The sequence below is a fragment of the Tachypleus tridentatus genome, chromosome 8, assembly GCF_004210375.1.
Source record: "Tachypleus tridentatus isolate NWPU-2018 chromosome 8, ASM421037v1, whole genome shotgun sequence".
Lineage (NCBI taxonomy): Eukaryota > Metazoa > Arthropoda > Merostomata > Xiphosura > Limulidae > Tachypleus > Tachypleus tridentatus.
The window spans coordinates 105,667,979-105,684,243 of record NC_134832.1 but is presented as its reverse complement, the minus strand read 5'-3'; the positions used below and the strand labels follow the sequence as shown (position 1 = coordinate 105,684,243).

Genomic DNA, 16,265 nt, shown 5'->3' with positions numbered 1-16,265 from the left:
AGGCCATTGTGTTTAACTTAAAACAAAACTTGTATAACTGGGCTGTCTGTGGCCAATTCGTTACATGAGCGCTATTCAGACATGTTATTCTTAGACAAAATTTACTTCGTTGTTAGTTGTAAATCGCGTTGTTAACGTTTAAACAGTAAACAATATGATTTAAACAAATTTTAAAATGTTGAAAGATTTGTACTTTTTTTCCTTCGGAAATTCACTTATAAAGCTATGGCTAAAATTGGGTTTAATCATAAGACAGAGATGTAAAGTGACTAAGAGCAGGGTACCCATAGTGCATCATTTAAACTTTGGTTTTGCTTAGACATAAATGTGTGTAATTCAAGTGAACTCTATTATGTAAATCCAGTTTGATGCTTTTCGTACTACAATGTTTTATTTTGACTTTAAATACAATGCCGGAACATCCAGAAATAAATTTAGAAAATAAGTAAAGTTACCGTTTAAAGTGGCAAGTTCTTACACGTGCCAATTAACGTTTAAGATGTTTATACTAACATTCCTAGTTCCCGAATTGCTTTTTAGTGCTAGAAAATGTTGCGTCTGACTGAATAATTTGAAAAAAAACTTACTCTGTTGTTTAATGCAATTTTTACATGTTATAATTTAAAGCATGAAAGTAGCAATTTTGCGGGTTTTATTTTGTTTGTTTGTTTTTGAATGTTTTGCAATACTACACGAGGGCTATCTGCGCTAACCGTTCCTAATTTAGCAGTGTAAGACTAGAGGGAAGACAGCTAGTCATCACCATCCAACTCTTGAACTATTTTTTTATCATCAAATAATGGATTTGACCGAACTTTATAACGCCCCCACGGCTGAAAGGGCGAGCATGTTTGGTATGACAGGGAATGTTTAGAAATCCAGCAGAATATAAAAATATTCATACTTGTTTTATACAAAATCTTATATCGACCATGCCAAAGCGAATATTTGCAGTTATTCGCAATGACGGCCGTGCAACCCAATACTGAGACCTCTTGTTGGGCATTTCCTACCCTGTTTAGGACTTCTTTTTGGTATAGTCTTAAACTTTTGACCAGCTAGTATTTAGGCTAATTTCATAGTGTTCACATTTTCCTTCTTGCTAAAAAAAGGTTTTTTTTTTTTTTTTATATATATATATATATTAAGCCCTTATAATAAGAAAATGATTGAACAATTTCTTTGTCTTGATCGATATAAGTTATTTATTAGTATAACTTAGTATTATGACACATTGAAGGGGGTTCTCTTATAGCAAAGCCACATCGGGCTTTCTGACGTGTTCCCTAAAGGGAATTGAACCCATAATTTTAGCATTGCAAACCCGAAGACTTACCGCTATCCCAGCAGAGGATTGACACATTGAAAAGTAGATTGGTTACAGACTTTAATAAGCGTTTTATTTTCTGTTTGTTGTGTGTTTACTATTATTTATAACTAGGATATTACAAACTCAAACTGTTTTAAACCTTTTTGCCCGCTTCAGCAAGGTAAAGTTTTTTAAAAATTACTTCATAGGTTCATAATATGTTAGAAAAATGTTTTCACTGAACTAGATTACATGAACAATACTAACATAAAGACGTTGTAATTGTTGTTCGTATTATTTACTTAACCCTTATTTTAACGGTTTGTTTTTAAACAGTTTACTTTCGGCGAGGCCCACGTATTACACCATGTCGAATACTTTCATGTCTTCATATTTTACGACACTTAGTTTAAACAAATCACCCACCTTAAAAATAGTATGTAAATTACAAACAAGGGATAGCTGCAATAATTGTTGGGATTAACTGCAATATTGTTGCAATTTTTATCTATATTTTTTAAATATCGTATACCCAACAGAGTAATTTGGTGCATAAATAGATAAAAAAAAACAATATTTTTATAAACCTAACGACTTCTCTTGCGTTTGGGTAAGCTTAAGGTAAGAAAACTATAAAGAAAGGTTTAATACATATATATTGCTTAAAGCTCAATGCATAAAATTACTTTGTTGTTTTGGCTGTTTCAGAGTGCCGCCTTACATCACACTGTCGGATTTAAGGACGGTGCTTCGAAGACAACTGTGCGGGGAAACGCTTCCCGAGCATTACGTATTCCTACGGCGTGTTGGTAGGAATTTCACGCAGGTGCGTGATCAACACTTTTAGTTAAGTACAGTAATAAATAGCCTATCTATTAAAGAGCTTCTGTAGCAAAAGTGATTAAGTAGTGAAGTGTAATACAACATGATTAAAAAATGTTTGTGTGTCTTCTTTTCCTGAATGGCTGAAACGTTATGATATATTCATGTTTCATTTTTTTATATCCAAAATCCGAAGTAAATACTAGAAATTTAATATTCATATATAGTTTTGTGAATTTCAATGATAATAAATTTTTACTACTTGACAAGTAAAGTAATTTTAAATATTACTTTAGTATTTGGATTTTTATTTCTTTTCTATTATGCGTTGGTAAGAGTCATTAACAGAGATGTTTCAGTTAAACATGTAAAGATTTTCTTAATGTCTTATTCCATTTCTTTCTTAATTTTTTAGGTTAAAAAACTTCAAGAAAAAGAACTTAAAGTAAAATACTACATGCCACCATATGTAAGCTGGTATCTTTCTATAGTGTATTTTAGGTATCCTTTTATTTATTCGTGTATTGCATTGAAAATTAAGTTTCATTTTTTTAGTTACATGCCTCAGATGCTTTTGACGTTATCAAACTTAAAGTTAGGTTTGAAAGAGAATAGTACTGCAAAATAAGAGAACGTAAAAATTTTGTGAAGTTAATATTTTTATGTGATACTACAAATATAGCAGTTGTGTTTAAACACGTCTTCTTTTATATTATAATTAAATGTTTAGTAAAGATATGTGTGACTTGTGACCTCTGTTAAAGTTAAATCGTTTAGAACGTTAGAAACCTCCCTAGAAAAACAATATTCATTAAAAAGGGTTTACTTCTTGCAAGTCCAAGTAGATAAAAGTCAAATATTCTATTTACAAAGAAATTAACCCAATACACCATTACTTCTAACTTAGTGGACATCCAGTGTGTAAAATGTTCTTATAAGAGCTAAGAATTTTGGCAAAATCTGTTTTAAAGATTATCATAATACTTCATTACTTCTAACAGAAGACATCTAATTGTTTTCTACGGTGACTGGACATGATGCATGTGACCAAGCAATCACATTCCATGAGTAGTCTGATATATGCTTTATAAATGGTTGTGATGGTGTCTGGTGAGTATCTTTTGTGAGTGCCACCGATCCGTCTGAGGAAAGTGATGCTTCGATTCGTTGATTTACAAATTTTATTGAAATGATTTGTCCCGTGTAGTGCCCTGTTAAAGTGACTCCGAGGAATTTAACCGATTTAGTTAATTTAATGTTAGTGTCTAATAAAGTAAGTTTTGTCTGTGCAATCTTTTCCTTTTAAAACCTCGGTGAAATATAATTGCTTGAGATTTGTTAGGGTTTAAGGCAACACGCCACCTGTTACATCAGGTCATTATGTGGTCAAGTTTGTTTGTTTGTTTGTTTTGGAATTTCGCACAAAGCAACTCGAGGGCTATCTGTGCTAGCCGTCCCTAATTTAGCAGTGTAAGACTAGAGGAAAGGCAGCTAGTCATCACCACCCACCGCCAACTCTTGGGCTACTCGTTTACCAACGAATAGTGGGATTGACCGTCACATTATAACGCCTGTGACGTAATAGTTGCCAAACAAACCGCCAACGCCAGCGCCTTGAATGTAAATAACCATGGCCAATGTATCCGGAGAAACAGAGGCGGAGTCTGTTTTGACTTTGTGTTCTGAACAGTGTCGAGTAGCACCATATGAATTCGAACCTACTCTGAACGAACCTAGAACAGTTAGTTTTGACATAGATCTGACGAGTTCTAGAGATGACGACTGTTCCACAAGCGAGAGTAGCGGAACTGTGAGTGATACTGATAGCGCCCAGGCCGGTTGCGAGTCGATCATACCTCCAGTGGAAGAATGGTACGCTTAAGTCATAACAACAAATACGGTCTCTATTATTTCACGTGCAATTTTAAGCATCTCGAAACCTGTCTGGTGTTTATAAATTATTGGTATCACAGACTGGGTTTTATTTGTTTATACTTTGCCGACTATGGTAACTAATACTCGGACCTTCCACAATCATTATACCGGGTATTTATGACTCGTAACAAAATGAATTTCAATTATACGTCATAATTCTGTCTATAAACTAAAACTAGATGTAGCAGTCTGAATAGTTAATTTATCTTGAAATGTTAAATTTGAGAAATGGAATTTTTCAAACTTTTCCATATTTACAAATGATACAAAAACATCTACAGAATGATCTACCAGCTTTTAAACTTGGAATATACTCTATTTGGGATAAATTTGTCCACTGCCTAGACTAGGAAATCAAGGTTTCACTGACTTTAAGGTGTCGCAAATGCAAAACACGCTCATGAATGTGAAATGCTTTATACTGCACACATACCTTTAGGTTTGTACTTTTTGTGATGGCAATGGATAGCTTCAGAGGGGTGGAACCTGTACGCTGCAGGCTGAGATCAGTTCTCAGCTCTACATGAGGAAAGATGGTGGGAACGATCCTGTCTACTGCTCATGGTTTTTTCAGTCTCAACCTGCCTGGCTTGAAACCCACGAAATCAAAACAGTGGAATCCGACACAAAACATGAGCGTTCAAAGTGATCTTGACAAAGCTTTGCATGGTGTGAAGGAGTCCAGTTCTTCCTATTGACCATCCGTACCCACTGTCGCCACCTTGCCGGTTCCTTCTCCTTGCACGGAAACGAAAAGAAGCTTTTGCCCGATGCCGAACCGTTTTCACAACCATAAGCAACGCAATAAACCATGTTATCATAAAACAAACATAAAGTAGCAATATCAAGATAAAAAATAGTCTCACAAAGTATGTAATCCGAAAAAAGCAACGATAGATTTACATAATACACCTCACTGAAAGAAACACAATGGTTGGCACGCAACGAAGCGTGTTTGGCAACTATTACGTCATAGTTGTAAAACGTCACGGAAACAGCCGAACGACCGAGAACTTAAGTTCGAGGATCCGCATATTTTGTTTCATTTTTTACTCAAAAACTAAAATGTTTAAAAATATGGCAACCACACAGGAATTATACCTAACCAAAGTACAGTTTCTAAGGCAATTATTAAATTTGTTGAAAATTCACCTTCAAGCATGAATGGGTGTGAAAGCGATTCTTGATGACGAGAAACCAACTTGAAATAAAAATGTATCTCAGAACAGCTGGCATGGGTATTAACACTTTTATTGATAAGGAGAGAACAACGTTTCGACCTTCTTAGGTCATTTTCAGGTTAAGAAAGAGAGAATTTGCAAGTGGCCGTTGCCGGACACATTTCTTAGGGATGAGAGTATAAACGGGTACGGGGTTGTAGGGGGGTGTTGCAGTTAGATTTTAGATTATTAATTAGTATAGGTATAAAAGTGTTCCTTTATATTGGTTTAATTTGGGTTTAGTTGCTTTATAAGTAGGGCTTCTTTGATTTTATGTTTGTTTATATTTGTTTCTCTACTTTGTATCTGGGTGTTTTCTATGGTTATGTTGCGTTTATTTGGTTTGCAGTCTTCAAAAACGTGTGAAGGTGTTGTTTTATGTACTTTAAATATATTTTCCATATTTTTGCTTATTTCTCTCGTATAGAAATCGTGGCAGTTGTTTCATTGGATTTTATAAATTATGTTGTTGTTGTGTTTGTCAGTGTAGGTTTTACATAGTATGGACTTTACTTTTGTACCTGGTTTTTGAATAAATTTGGTGTTTACCAGAATGTTATGTTTTGTTATAAGTTTTTTCCAAATGTTGGTTATTTTTTTTCGCTGATGTCGGGAACATATGGTATGCAGCAGTATAAGATTTTGTAGTTTGTTGTATCTTGGGATTTATTGTTGTTTGTTTGTTGTTGATTTAGGTGTGTGGGTACAATTATTTCCACGGTTTTTTGAGGAAATTTGTGGATGTTGATGAAGTGTTGTTTTATTTTGTTGATTTCATCGTTAATTTTATCTGGTGGACATAGTTTTGTGGCTATATTTATTTGGTTTCTTAATATGTTGAGTTTTTGTTTTGTTTCATGTGCTAAGTCTCAGGGAATATATAATCTAGTATGGATGATTTTTCTGTGGATTTCTGTTTTGAATTGTGTATCAATTATAGTGATATTGAGGTTAAGAAATGCTGTTTCGTTAGTTCTTTTCCTGTTCACATGTAAACTTAATGTTGAGGTGTATCGAGTTAACGTGATTAAAAAAACACTAAGTGTGTGTTCTGTAGATGTGAATCCTGCAATTGTATCATCAATATACCTGTACCAGTATAGTGGTGGGTGTAAGGCTGAATTGATAAGTTGAGATTCAATCAGTGTTATAAAAAATGTTTGTTAGAACTTGTGACACGGGATTCCTCATACTTAGGCCATTTATTTGTAGGTAGTTTTGATTATTAAACATAAAGATTGAAATCGGTCGTGTGATATTACTCTTTTTTGTAGTCTGTGGTGTCATTCAGTGGTTCTTGAAATTGTGGTCTGAAAATGTCGTCATTATTTGTTATGAAATTATTAACTATATTATAGTGGCATTGATCAAATGAAGCTAGGTTCGGGGTTTGAAAGGTTTATGACAAATACTAGGCAAGCAGTTCAGGTTCGCTCGCATCGGTGGAAGCTATGGTGTCATTAAATCTGATGTTTGAGTTGTTTCCTGAAGATGGAGAGTTGCATATAGGCTTAAATTACATCCAGAAAGTGACTGGATTTCATTTATTTACATCGATTGAGTGTCAGAAATTTTCCAAGTTAGCGTCGCGCTGCTGCTTTATTAATATTTGATAATATAGTTTTCTCTGTTAATGAGTGTTTTCATGTGATGGTCCCGGGTGTTGATAAAATGACGTCTTAGACTTCTGCGCTCTTTGATGTGTTCATAAATTTCTGGGGAAGCTGTCATGCTTTAAGATTAGGCGAAATATGCTTGCATTGGATTGTAGCTGCGATTGCCTTTTTTTAGTGAGAATATAACTGATCGCGTTAAATTGTCTGTCGTGTGTTCGTTAAGAGTGTTAAAATCTATTACAAAAGGGGACGAGCTGAAATAGGTTCGGAACATGTCACAATTCGTTCGAGAACAGTTATATACCAGGGGTCCCTGGGGAGTTCGCACGACGTGCTAGAGAGGTGAAACAGTGAGAGGTTAATAAACGTTACAATGATTTTCATCCAGAGATATTGAACATACTACAACATTTTTCAAACGGCGTGTAACTGAGTAAAGGTTAGGGGTTAAACGCTGATAGCTGGAGAAGCATTATAAACCTTAAGGCTTAAACTGTGGAATAAGAATCATCTAATTTGCAGACGTTTTATTTTACACATTCCTCTTAATTTACACAGCAGATTCAAAATAAGAAGCTTGTAATAACAGCATTTCGAATCAATATTTTATCTTCTACAAGTCATGCCAAAAAAGCCGTCCGTCAATATTGGAACTGCTCATTTGGGCTGGGCGACAAAAAACAAAATATTCTTTGAAGCACTATTTTTATAATCTATTGGAAACGAGAAATAAACATATAAACCTATTTTCACATGCTTCTAATTGCGAATTCAAAATGTTGAAAATAAAACATCTACAGTTTACGTTATTTTCATAGTAAAATTTAGGTCTACGAAACTCTAGGTGCAATCAAAGCATTTGCGATTCTTTCATCCTGTGAAGTGTTTCGTCATTGTATTGTTTGACATCGTTTCATCCTACTTATAGTGACAAACATGTATTTTCTACCTGTGTTTTATTTTTCTGGTTACTTGTCTCTTTTAGAAGTGTAGTCTATTTTATTTTTAAACAAATCAGATGTTTCAATAAAATATAACCTTATTGACAGTACACAAGTGATTTTTTGTTAAATATATTTATATTACATAGTTTATTACATTTGTGCTTTCCTTTTTAGCCGATTTCTAGAACTAATCAAACTTAAACTATATTCTAGACGTTTGATCCGGAGATTTATATAAAAGAAGGCCAGCACACAATAAATTCCCGTTTGCTAATAGAAGAGGACAGCGGCGTCGATGAACTGCCAGACATTCAAGGTCACAAGTCACAAGATGACAGCAGTAAGTTTTATACCAAAGTCGATGTGAATTAGATTACCAATAAAGATAAGTAGCGTTTATGGTGATTTTGTGAACGGAATACAAGTGCAACAATGGCCAATGGTCCAAAACTTTAAAGAAAAAACTGACATATATAGAATGATTTTTAATTATTATGTTATATAATTCTCTCAACTTGTTGGATAAAATTCATTTGTTTTGCTGATGTTTTGTTTAAAATATGTCACATACCAAATTAGGCTCATAAATAAACATTTTACGTATGCTGGTTTTACATCTTCACCGTTCATGAGATTTAAATTTAATATGGTGTTGTCACGTGGCAACCATGATCAGTAAGGGTGGCCTGAAATTGATGTTTCACGCTTGAAGTCAAAGTTCTAATAATATCCTGAGGTTTACCTGACGATGACTCTGAAAAAGCCATATCCAATGCAATTTTATTGTTTCGAATCATCGACGGAATATAAGGTATCTTCAGTAAGTATTCCCTATATGTTGGATGAGACTGAATGCCACTCTATTCGCACAATGTATTCTTTTTTTTTCTTCAAGGAATGTGTCAACTTAACGTATGCAGCAGCTATGAATTTATTAGCGATCAGATTGTTGAAATAGGCGCTGGGAAACTGTCATCCTCATAACACTAGATAGTTTATGTAAAGACTGTATGGAGGAATGGTATGTTTGGAGCATAACAACTTTGAGACGAAGCCTTTTGCAATATAAATAATATATAGGGCTATTAGCATGATCTCTATCGACAGAGAGTGTGTAACTGGTCTTGGTGATACTCTAAAATCGTTTAAGTATAGTGCACGCAATTTTTGTATACAGTATAAGCTATGTTTTGTAATATTATAGGCATAACTCTGTTATAAAATTGTCCAGATTGGTTTGAGCAGCGTATTTCTTATATTATCTCTTTCTTGTTGTGGCCACCAAAATATATGCACACGTATTTAGTATTATAAGCTTTCTAACTTACTGCTAAGTCACTGGAGAGATGTTAGCAATAATGCAAGATAATCACTAACTTAACTATCACAGAACCGCAAAATAGTTGCGGTCGAATTAGTATATTTACGTTACTCCTTTTAATGCAGGATTATGGACTTAAACAATGATCAATCAGATTTCCAGTTAACTAACTTAACAGAAAATAAACAAATGTCAAGTATTAAACTGAGATATCAAAACTTTCATTTTCAAAATTACACAAAAGAATTATAATAGCAGCCATCGAAATCTGTAAGTCCACTTGTCTTAGGTCTAATCTTAATTAACACTTTATTAAGAACGACCAATATTTGATAAATAAATAAACTGCCATTGTAAGTTTCGACCTTGTTAGGTCGTCTTGAATACATTTTTTTAATATTTGACCCTTTCATTACGTGATTTATATACCATATTGCAGACAAAAAGGAGGCTTCCGGGCGTCTTTTGCAAAACTTAAACCTGTCAAAGTTGTTACGGGTCAGGTAACATAAGCTATAACCAACTGCAATCTAAACAACAACAAACACATTTTATTAACCAAAACAAAAATTTTAAATCTACTTTTCAAGTAATCATAACTTTTAAAAACACGTATCAGACACACCTCTTTAAACCAATGGAAACACTAAATTAAGAAATCAGCAGTTTTGCATTTTATTTTGAACCTTTAATACATTGACTGACAACAATAACAAGTTATACTTTTGTTGAAAGCAACGTAATATAAAAGCTGTTATTAAAATGTATATCAGATAGAGTTTGATTTAATAAGAGTAATTGAATGAGTTATTAGATATTATTTCACAACGCGTATCTATTCCTAATTTTCGTTTCACCGTTTATTAAACAACATTTTTTGTCTTTTGATTTTTATTCATCAGCGTCGCCATCTGACGATAGCTCCTACAACCTTAGTGGTGGCCTGCCATCTACTTTAAAAAACAATTTTTTATCATCAGGAGGGGGCAGTAGAGAGCGAGGTGGAGATGAAATGCTCACTAAAGACAGCAGCAGTGTAGCTGAGAAAAGCACGAGATGTGGAGAAACTGTACTTAAAAGATTCGCAAGAAGGCAGAAAATATCCAACCAGCTATCCAACTCCAGAAATGGAAATCAGCAATCTCCAGCTTCAACAGAGAGCTCAGCCTATTTGACTTCACGTCCATCAGAAGTAAATAACAAGTAAGAGTTACTTATTTGCTTCCATTTTCTTAATAGCATGCTTCAATCCTCTTCCAACAACAATAGAACAATAGTTTTTACGCTGTAAGTTTTATTTACACACATTTTAAATGTTTTTTCTTTTCCATTTCGGTCCTAGTCCTTCCTATCTTATTAGGTGTTGGTCAGTGCTATTAAGCCAAAAAGCTTTAGTTTCAGGTGGCTAGTCCACTCGGCAACTCTATAGGACGAGCATCAAGCCCGCCGACGGTGGGGTGAGAGTAGTAAAGGGGCAACTGCCCAGTGGCCTTGGGCGAATGAAAGCTGGTTATGTTGTAAACCCATGAAGCTCCTTTAGACTATATCTTCATTTAATCATAAAAAAGTATTATTTTTGGCTTTTCTTTGCATATAGATGGTTTATACATTAAGAATGACTGAAATAATCATTTAAGAAATGTTTAATACACATATGTTACTTTACAGATTTAATATTTCTTGCTACTTTATTAACGTTTTTACGCTTATACTGTGACCTATGATTTTACCTTCTTCATGAGCTCGTTATGTCCTAATTTAGGATATTCTTTTTAATAAGTTTTTATAAATAATATGTTTTCGTATGAAACTAAACTGAGTAACAGTGATTCTCTATCACCGACGTAATTAACAAGGAGAGCTCTAATGATTTCATGTTTGTCACCATACGTCGACTGTTATGTTTATCTTAATTTCTGAACTTATTCTACGGTCACACGTGTTCTTATCTGTTCAGAAAACACCGATTTTGTACTAGTTTTTCTGTACATGCAGACATAACATATTCTAGTAAAATAGAATAAAATTCTTGTTTGTTTGTTTTTTTAATTTCGCACAAAGCTATACCAGGACTATATGCGCTAGCCGTCCCTAATTTAGCAGTGTAAGACTAGAGGGAAGGCAACTAGTCATCACCATCCACCGCCAACTCTTGGGCTACTCTTTTACCAACGAATAGTGGGATTGAACGTTACATTATAACGTCCCCACGGCTGAAAGAGCGAGCATGTTTAGCGCCACGGGGATGCGAACCCGCGACCCTCAAATTACGAATCGCACGCCTTAACACGCTTGGCCACGCCGGGCCACTCTAGTAAAAGAAGTCATTGTCCATTTATTTGTCATTAACAAAGCTATACACAATACGCTATCTGTGCTGTACTCACCACAGGTATCGAAACCTGACTTTTAGCGTTATAAGCCTTCAGTTCTATCACTGAGCCTCTGACGGGTGAGAGAGAGGAGGGCTAAAAGAAGAGCACAATATGAAAATAATATTGCCAAAATAATTCCGTTTTGTTGCTTTAATTCGTGATTGATATGTATGTCAAGTATACATGTAGTTTTTATTTGAAATTGACGCAAAATTCAAGTTTTTTTAGAAGGTAAAACAAGAATTGTAGCAAAATATTACTTTTTAATAGTTATTTAAACAGGATTAACTTGAATGAAATATAAATGTTTTATTATAAATGCTCGCTTAGTTTTTCCATAATTTGATGAAAAAATATCGAACTGCAATTATAGGAGTTTTTGCAGCTATTTACCACTAGCGTATTTTGTACATCAGAATCTTGTATACTTTATGCATTAAATAGTAGAAAATGAATTATTCTGTTTCTAGTTGAAGCAAATGTTGAAAACTACTGAAACTCGATTCTAAAAGAAAGAAAACTTCAGACCTTGTTGCTTGACAACTTCAAAGAAAGTTGTTTAACTTTTATTTTGTTACGCACAAAATTTTTATTGGCAAACAAACTGCAACACCATAGTAGAGACATGATTAGTTTGATTTGGTTGTTGAGTGCAAAGCTACACAATGAGTTATTTGTGCTGTGCACACAATGGGTATTGAAACCTGTCTTCTTGCGAAAATCAAAACAAATAATCAAACTTAAAACTTGCCGCTGAGCCACCTGGGAGCGAGATATAATATTTGGGTAAGATATATTTGTTGGTAATACTGAACTTAGTTTTCACTGTTATAATCTGTTACACAGAGGGTTCAATATAAAAGTTATTTTGAATAAGCTAATCAGAAAGTCACGTGAGAACCACAGTCGATATAAAGTGGCGGAAAAACTGGATGCACTACAACTATGTTTTGATATTGTTGAATAACGTGGGTACCGGGGCTATCCAGAATGAGATCTGAAACGAGTCATATCCATGATATGGTAAGATATGTGAGACGTGTTATAAATAGTTGAAAGTCCACGAACACAAAGCTCGTGGCAAAAGATGTCCAGGCGTCCCAGGCAACAGTGCGTAATATGGACAAAAATAATCTCTGTCTGGATTTGATAAACGACACAAGTCACTTGTAGACAAGTTGTTTCCACGACATTTATTTTGAACCGTCGCATACTTTAAGCAGATGGAGTGTAAAATGAGTATTCACGTATCTTATCAAGACGTACCTGTAACGTACGGTTGGAAAGCCTGCAGGGGTACTGTCGACGTGGAAGCCTTATATCGAAGCCCTTTGTAATAGAAACTTAGTTCTAGAGTTTGTTTCTTTGTTTGCTTTTTGAATTTCGCACAAAGTTATACGAGGGCTGTGTGCGCTAGCCGTCCCTAATTTAGCAGTATAAGACTAGAGGAAATGCAGATAGTCGTCACCATCCCACCCACCGTCAATTGTTGGGCTATTCTTTCACCAATAAATAGTGGAATTGACCGTCACATTATAACGTCCCCACAGCTAAAGGGGCGAGTATGTTTGGTGTTACGGGGATTCGAACCTCCGACCCTCTAGTCACGACTCGAGCGCATAAACCATCTGTCCATGCTGGGCCTCGTTACTCCCAGTTATCAGATCAGGCATGATCAGACGTGGCGACATAGATTGTAACTACGTGGTAAGAATGCAAATGAGTTTTGATGTAACTTATTTAACCTCTGTAACAGAAAATTACATTATTATTATTTACCAAAGTCTCTTTTCTGTTCTTTAAACTAATTCATTACAAACATAATTGTCTTATAAATATTTAAGAGACGATTATAAATATCAAAAAGAAGTAACTTCTCAAATATTCTAAGGTTATATTCCTTTTCTAATATTTTACTCCTAATTCATTATGTGTTAGTAATGAAAATCCTTCCAATGTAAAGAGCAAAAGTCATGAAAAATAAACATATGTTAATACCAAATTGAATTTGTTGCATATCATAAAATTACTAAAAGATCACGATAAAATTATAACCCAAGCAAAAGCTCTTTATATATTATCATATATCAATTGTCTACATTCCTTACTCTTAAATAATTCATTTATAAGTTATCTGTTTCTACATTTTGGTTTTGTAGGGAAAAACAATTAAAAAGTTCCTCTGTTAAAACAACTGAAGAAGAAAAGTTTTTCAAAGTTATACAAGAAAGTGAAGAGGAAGATGCACCGGCATCTCTGTTGAAAAATATTAAACCTTATTGTAATACTGAAGCTGAGTCTATACAAGGCAAATGGACGAGCTTAGCATTTATTTCTCGAGTACCCACAAGGATACCTGTAGAGTTAAACAAAAACAAATCTACAAGAAAATCTGTAAATCAGAATACGTCATCCTCAGTTTCTCGAGTTCCTGTTCGTATCGTTCTATTGAAGAGTCCGTTGTCTCGTATTGGTAGATTTAGTTGCGTTCAGGAAAAAGGTAAGCCTAATTCTGGTCATGGTAGGGTTAACTGTGGAAGAAGTAGACATATTTCTGGCAAACGAACACCCAACCCTGGCCAAAGTAGATTTATTTTTGGACAAAAAAGAAATCACACCACCCACAATGAGGAAAATCATCACAACTTTGTTGAAAATGTTTACAAATCAACTAATTCTTCAGGATTGCCTAGACTAATGGGACTGTTTCAGAAAACGAACTCGTTTTCCAGTGCATATGACACCTCTGAACAAATAAGAAGTGCCTCGCCTACACAATCAGCTGTTTTGCAGTTTAGAAAGCAGAAAGAAATTACAATAGCCAATAAGCAAAGTAACAGTTCGACTATAAAAACCAGAATGAATAATGTGTGCTTTGGAAATAACCAGTTAATCCAATATTCAAACACTGAAACAGTTGCACTTCCCAGGAAAAGTAGTAAAATACCAAAACCTCTATGTGGCAATATAACATCGAGAAAAACAAGTTTTACCATTTCCCGTGAAAATGAAAGAGAAACACAATGCTGGCGACGTTTTCAAAATATCTGGAGACAGTTCAGTGAAACTAAAAACTTCCAAGATCAGCCGTGGCCCATAAATTTGACAAGAACAATCCAACAAGAATGTGACGAAGGTGAGAATTCCCACACTACCAATAACTTACCTGAATTGAACAAAGAAAAAAAACGCTTCATAAATAGTAATGCCAATCAGTTCTTGGTCGGTATTACAGATTGGAAGGGGGATGATGTATCTTCTAGCCATACCCAACAGTCTGTGAAGGATGCTCTATTGAAGAAAGGTTACAGTTCACCTTTCTCAACAACTAATGATGATTCGAAAATCGTCCAACAAGTGGAGAGCGCTACAATGATAAACGTAGCAACTCTATCTGCAGATAAAAATATTAAAAATGATATCCCAAAACAAAATAACGAAAAAGATTGGAATAGTTGTTATTTTAAAGTTAAAAGAAAGGTAACAAAGAAAGGGTTAATGAAATGTAACAGAAATAGAGAAATAAAAAACAACGAAAGTCTTGTATTGAATATCATACTGACAGTCAATTTAACCATATATCAAATAAAATGGGTGGTTCTGCTAGAAGCAACAGTTTATACAAGGCATCTAGTAGTAACAGGACATTGAAAACCGAGGAAAACGTACAATATATTAATGGTATCAGAACTTTCACACCGGTCAGGGAATTGAGTGTGGAAAAGAATACACAGAAAAAACCGATCATGCTGTAACAAGTGATGATAAGAAGCAGAGTAGGAATGACCAAAAGGACACACAAAGACAAACCGATCATGTTGTAACAAGTGATGATAAGAAACAGGGTAGGAATGACCAAAAGAACAAATCGACTGTAGACGAAAGAATCACTCATGATAACGGTGTGGAATATTACAGTAATGGAGCATTAAAAAAAAAGACATCTTCTTTTATCGATGGTGTTCCAAAAGTAGAAAAAAGGATAAGTAGAGATGTAAAATGTCACAGCTTTAATTGTATTGTAACCGAGGAAATAAAAGAAAACAAGTTAGCTCAACGTCACTCAAATAGAGACAAAGTACGAAGATATAGTTCTAAAGATCAGATTGATAACCAAAGTAGACAAGTTTTGGTTACCAAAACTGGCGCTACTAATAACAAAAGTACTTCTAGGCAATCCACTCTCGATGTATTTGTGAACAAAGCAAGACCAACAACGGAAAATAAAACTCGTGGGAGAGTAAAAGTAGGAGACAAGTACAGCGTTCAGTGTGATGAATCGCATGAGTTAATCGATTACGTCACAATGGGTCAGAACAGTAACTTGGAAAACGCGTCTCTTAATATAAAAGATACTGATGAAATACCACGAGCAGATGTAAATATATTGTGTGGTATCAGTTTGATACCAAAACCAACAAATGACCCGAAAAGAGAGAAGGAAGACCAGAACAGTGAGAGAAAAACAAACATAGCAAGTACACATGTCAGTCATGACATCTCAAACATTCAAAGGAAAGAAAAAGAAGGAAAAGAACAAAATGGACTTAACGTCACATTAGAAAATAAAAGAAGCGAATTAACACAGCGTCATTTAGATGGAGGCAGGAAAAGAACAGAAGAACAAAATTATGATTTTGAGGGTGTATCAGAAAGGCATAACAGCGAGGCTTTAGGTGTAGCAACTGGTACTTCTGTGGGTAATAGTTCCTGTTCGGATTCC

At 34.6% G+C, this 16,265-nt stretch overlaps 1 protein-coding gene across 1 annotated transcript; it reads left to right on the top strand.

Moving 5' to 3' along the window:
- The first annotated feature begins 225 nt into the window (after positions 1-225).
- Positions 226-15,228, top strand: LOC143223978 (uncharacterized). The gene is made up of 6 exons (XM_076452446.1): positions 226-260; positions 2,018-2,135; positions 2,547-2,600; positions 8,060-8,186; positions 10,070-10,370; positions 13,702-15,228. The coding sequence occupies exons 1-6, from the start codon at positions 226-228 to the stop codon at positions 15,191-15,193; spliced, it is 2,127 nt and encodes a 708-aa protein (XP_076308561.1). The 3' UTR covers positions 15,194-15,228.
- Positions 15,229-16,265: the final 1,037 nt, after the last annotated feature.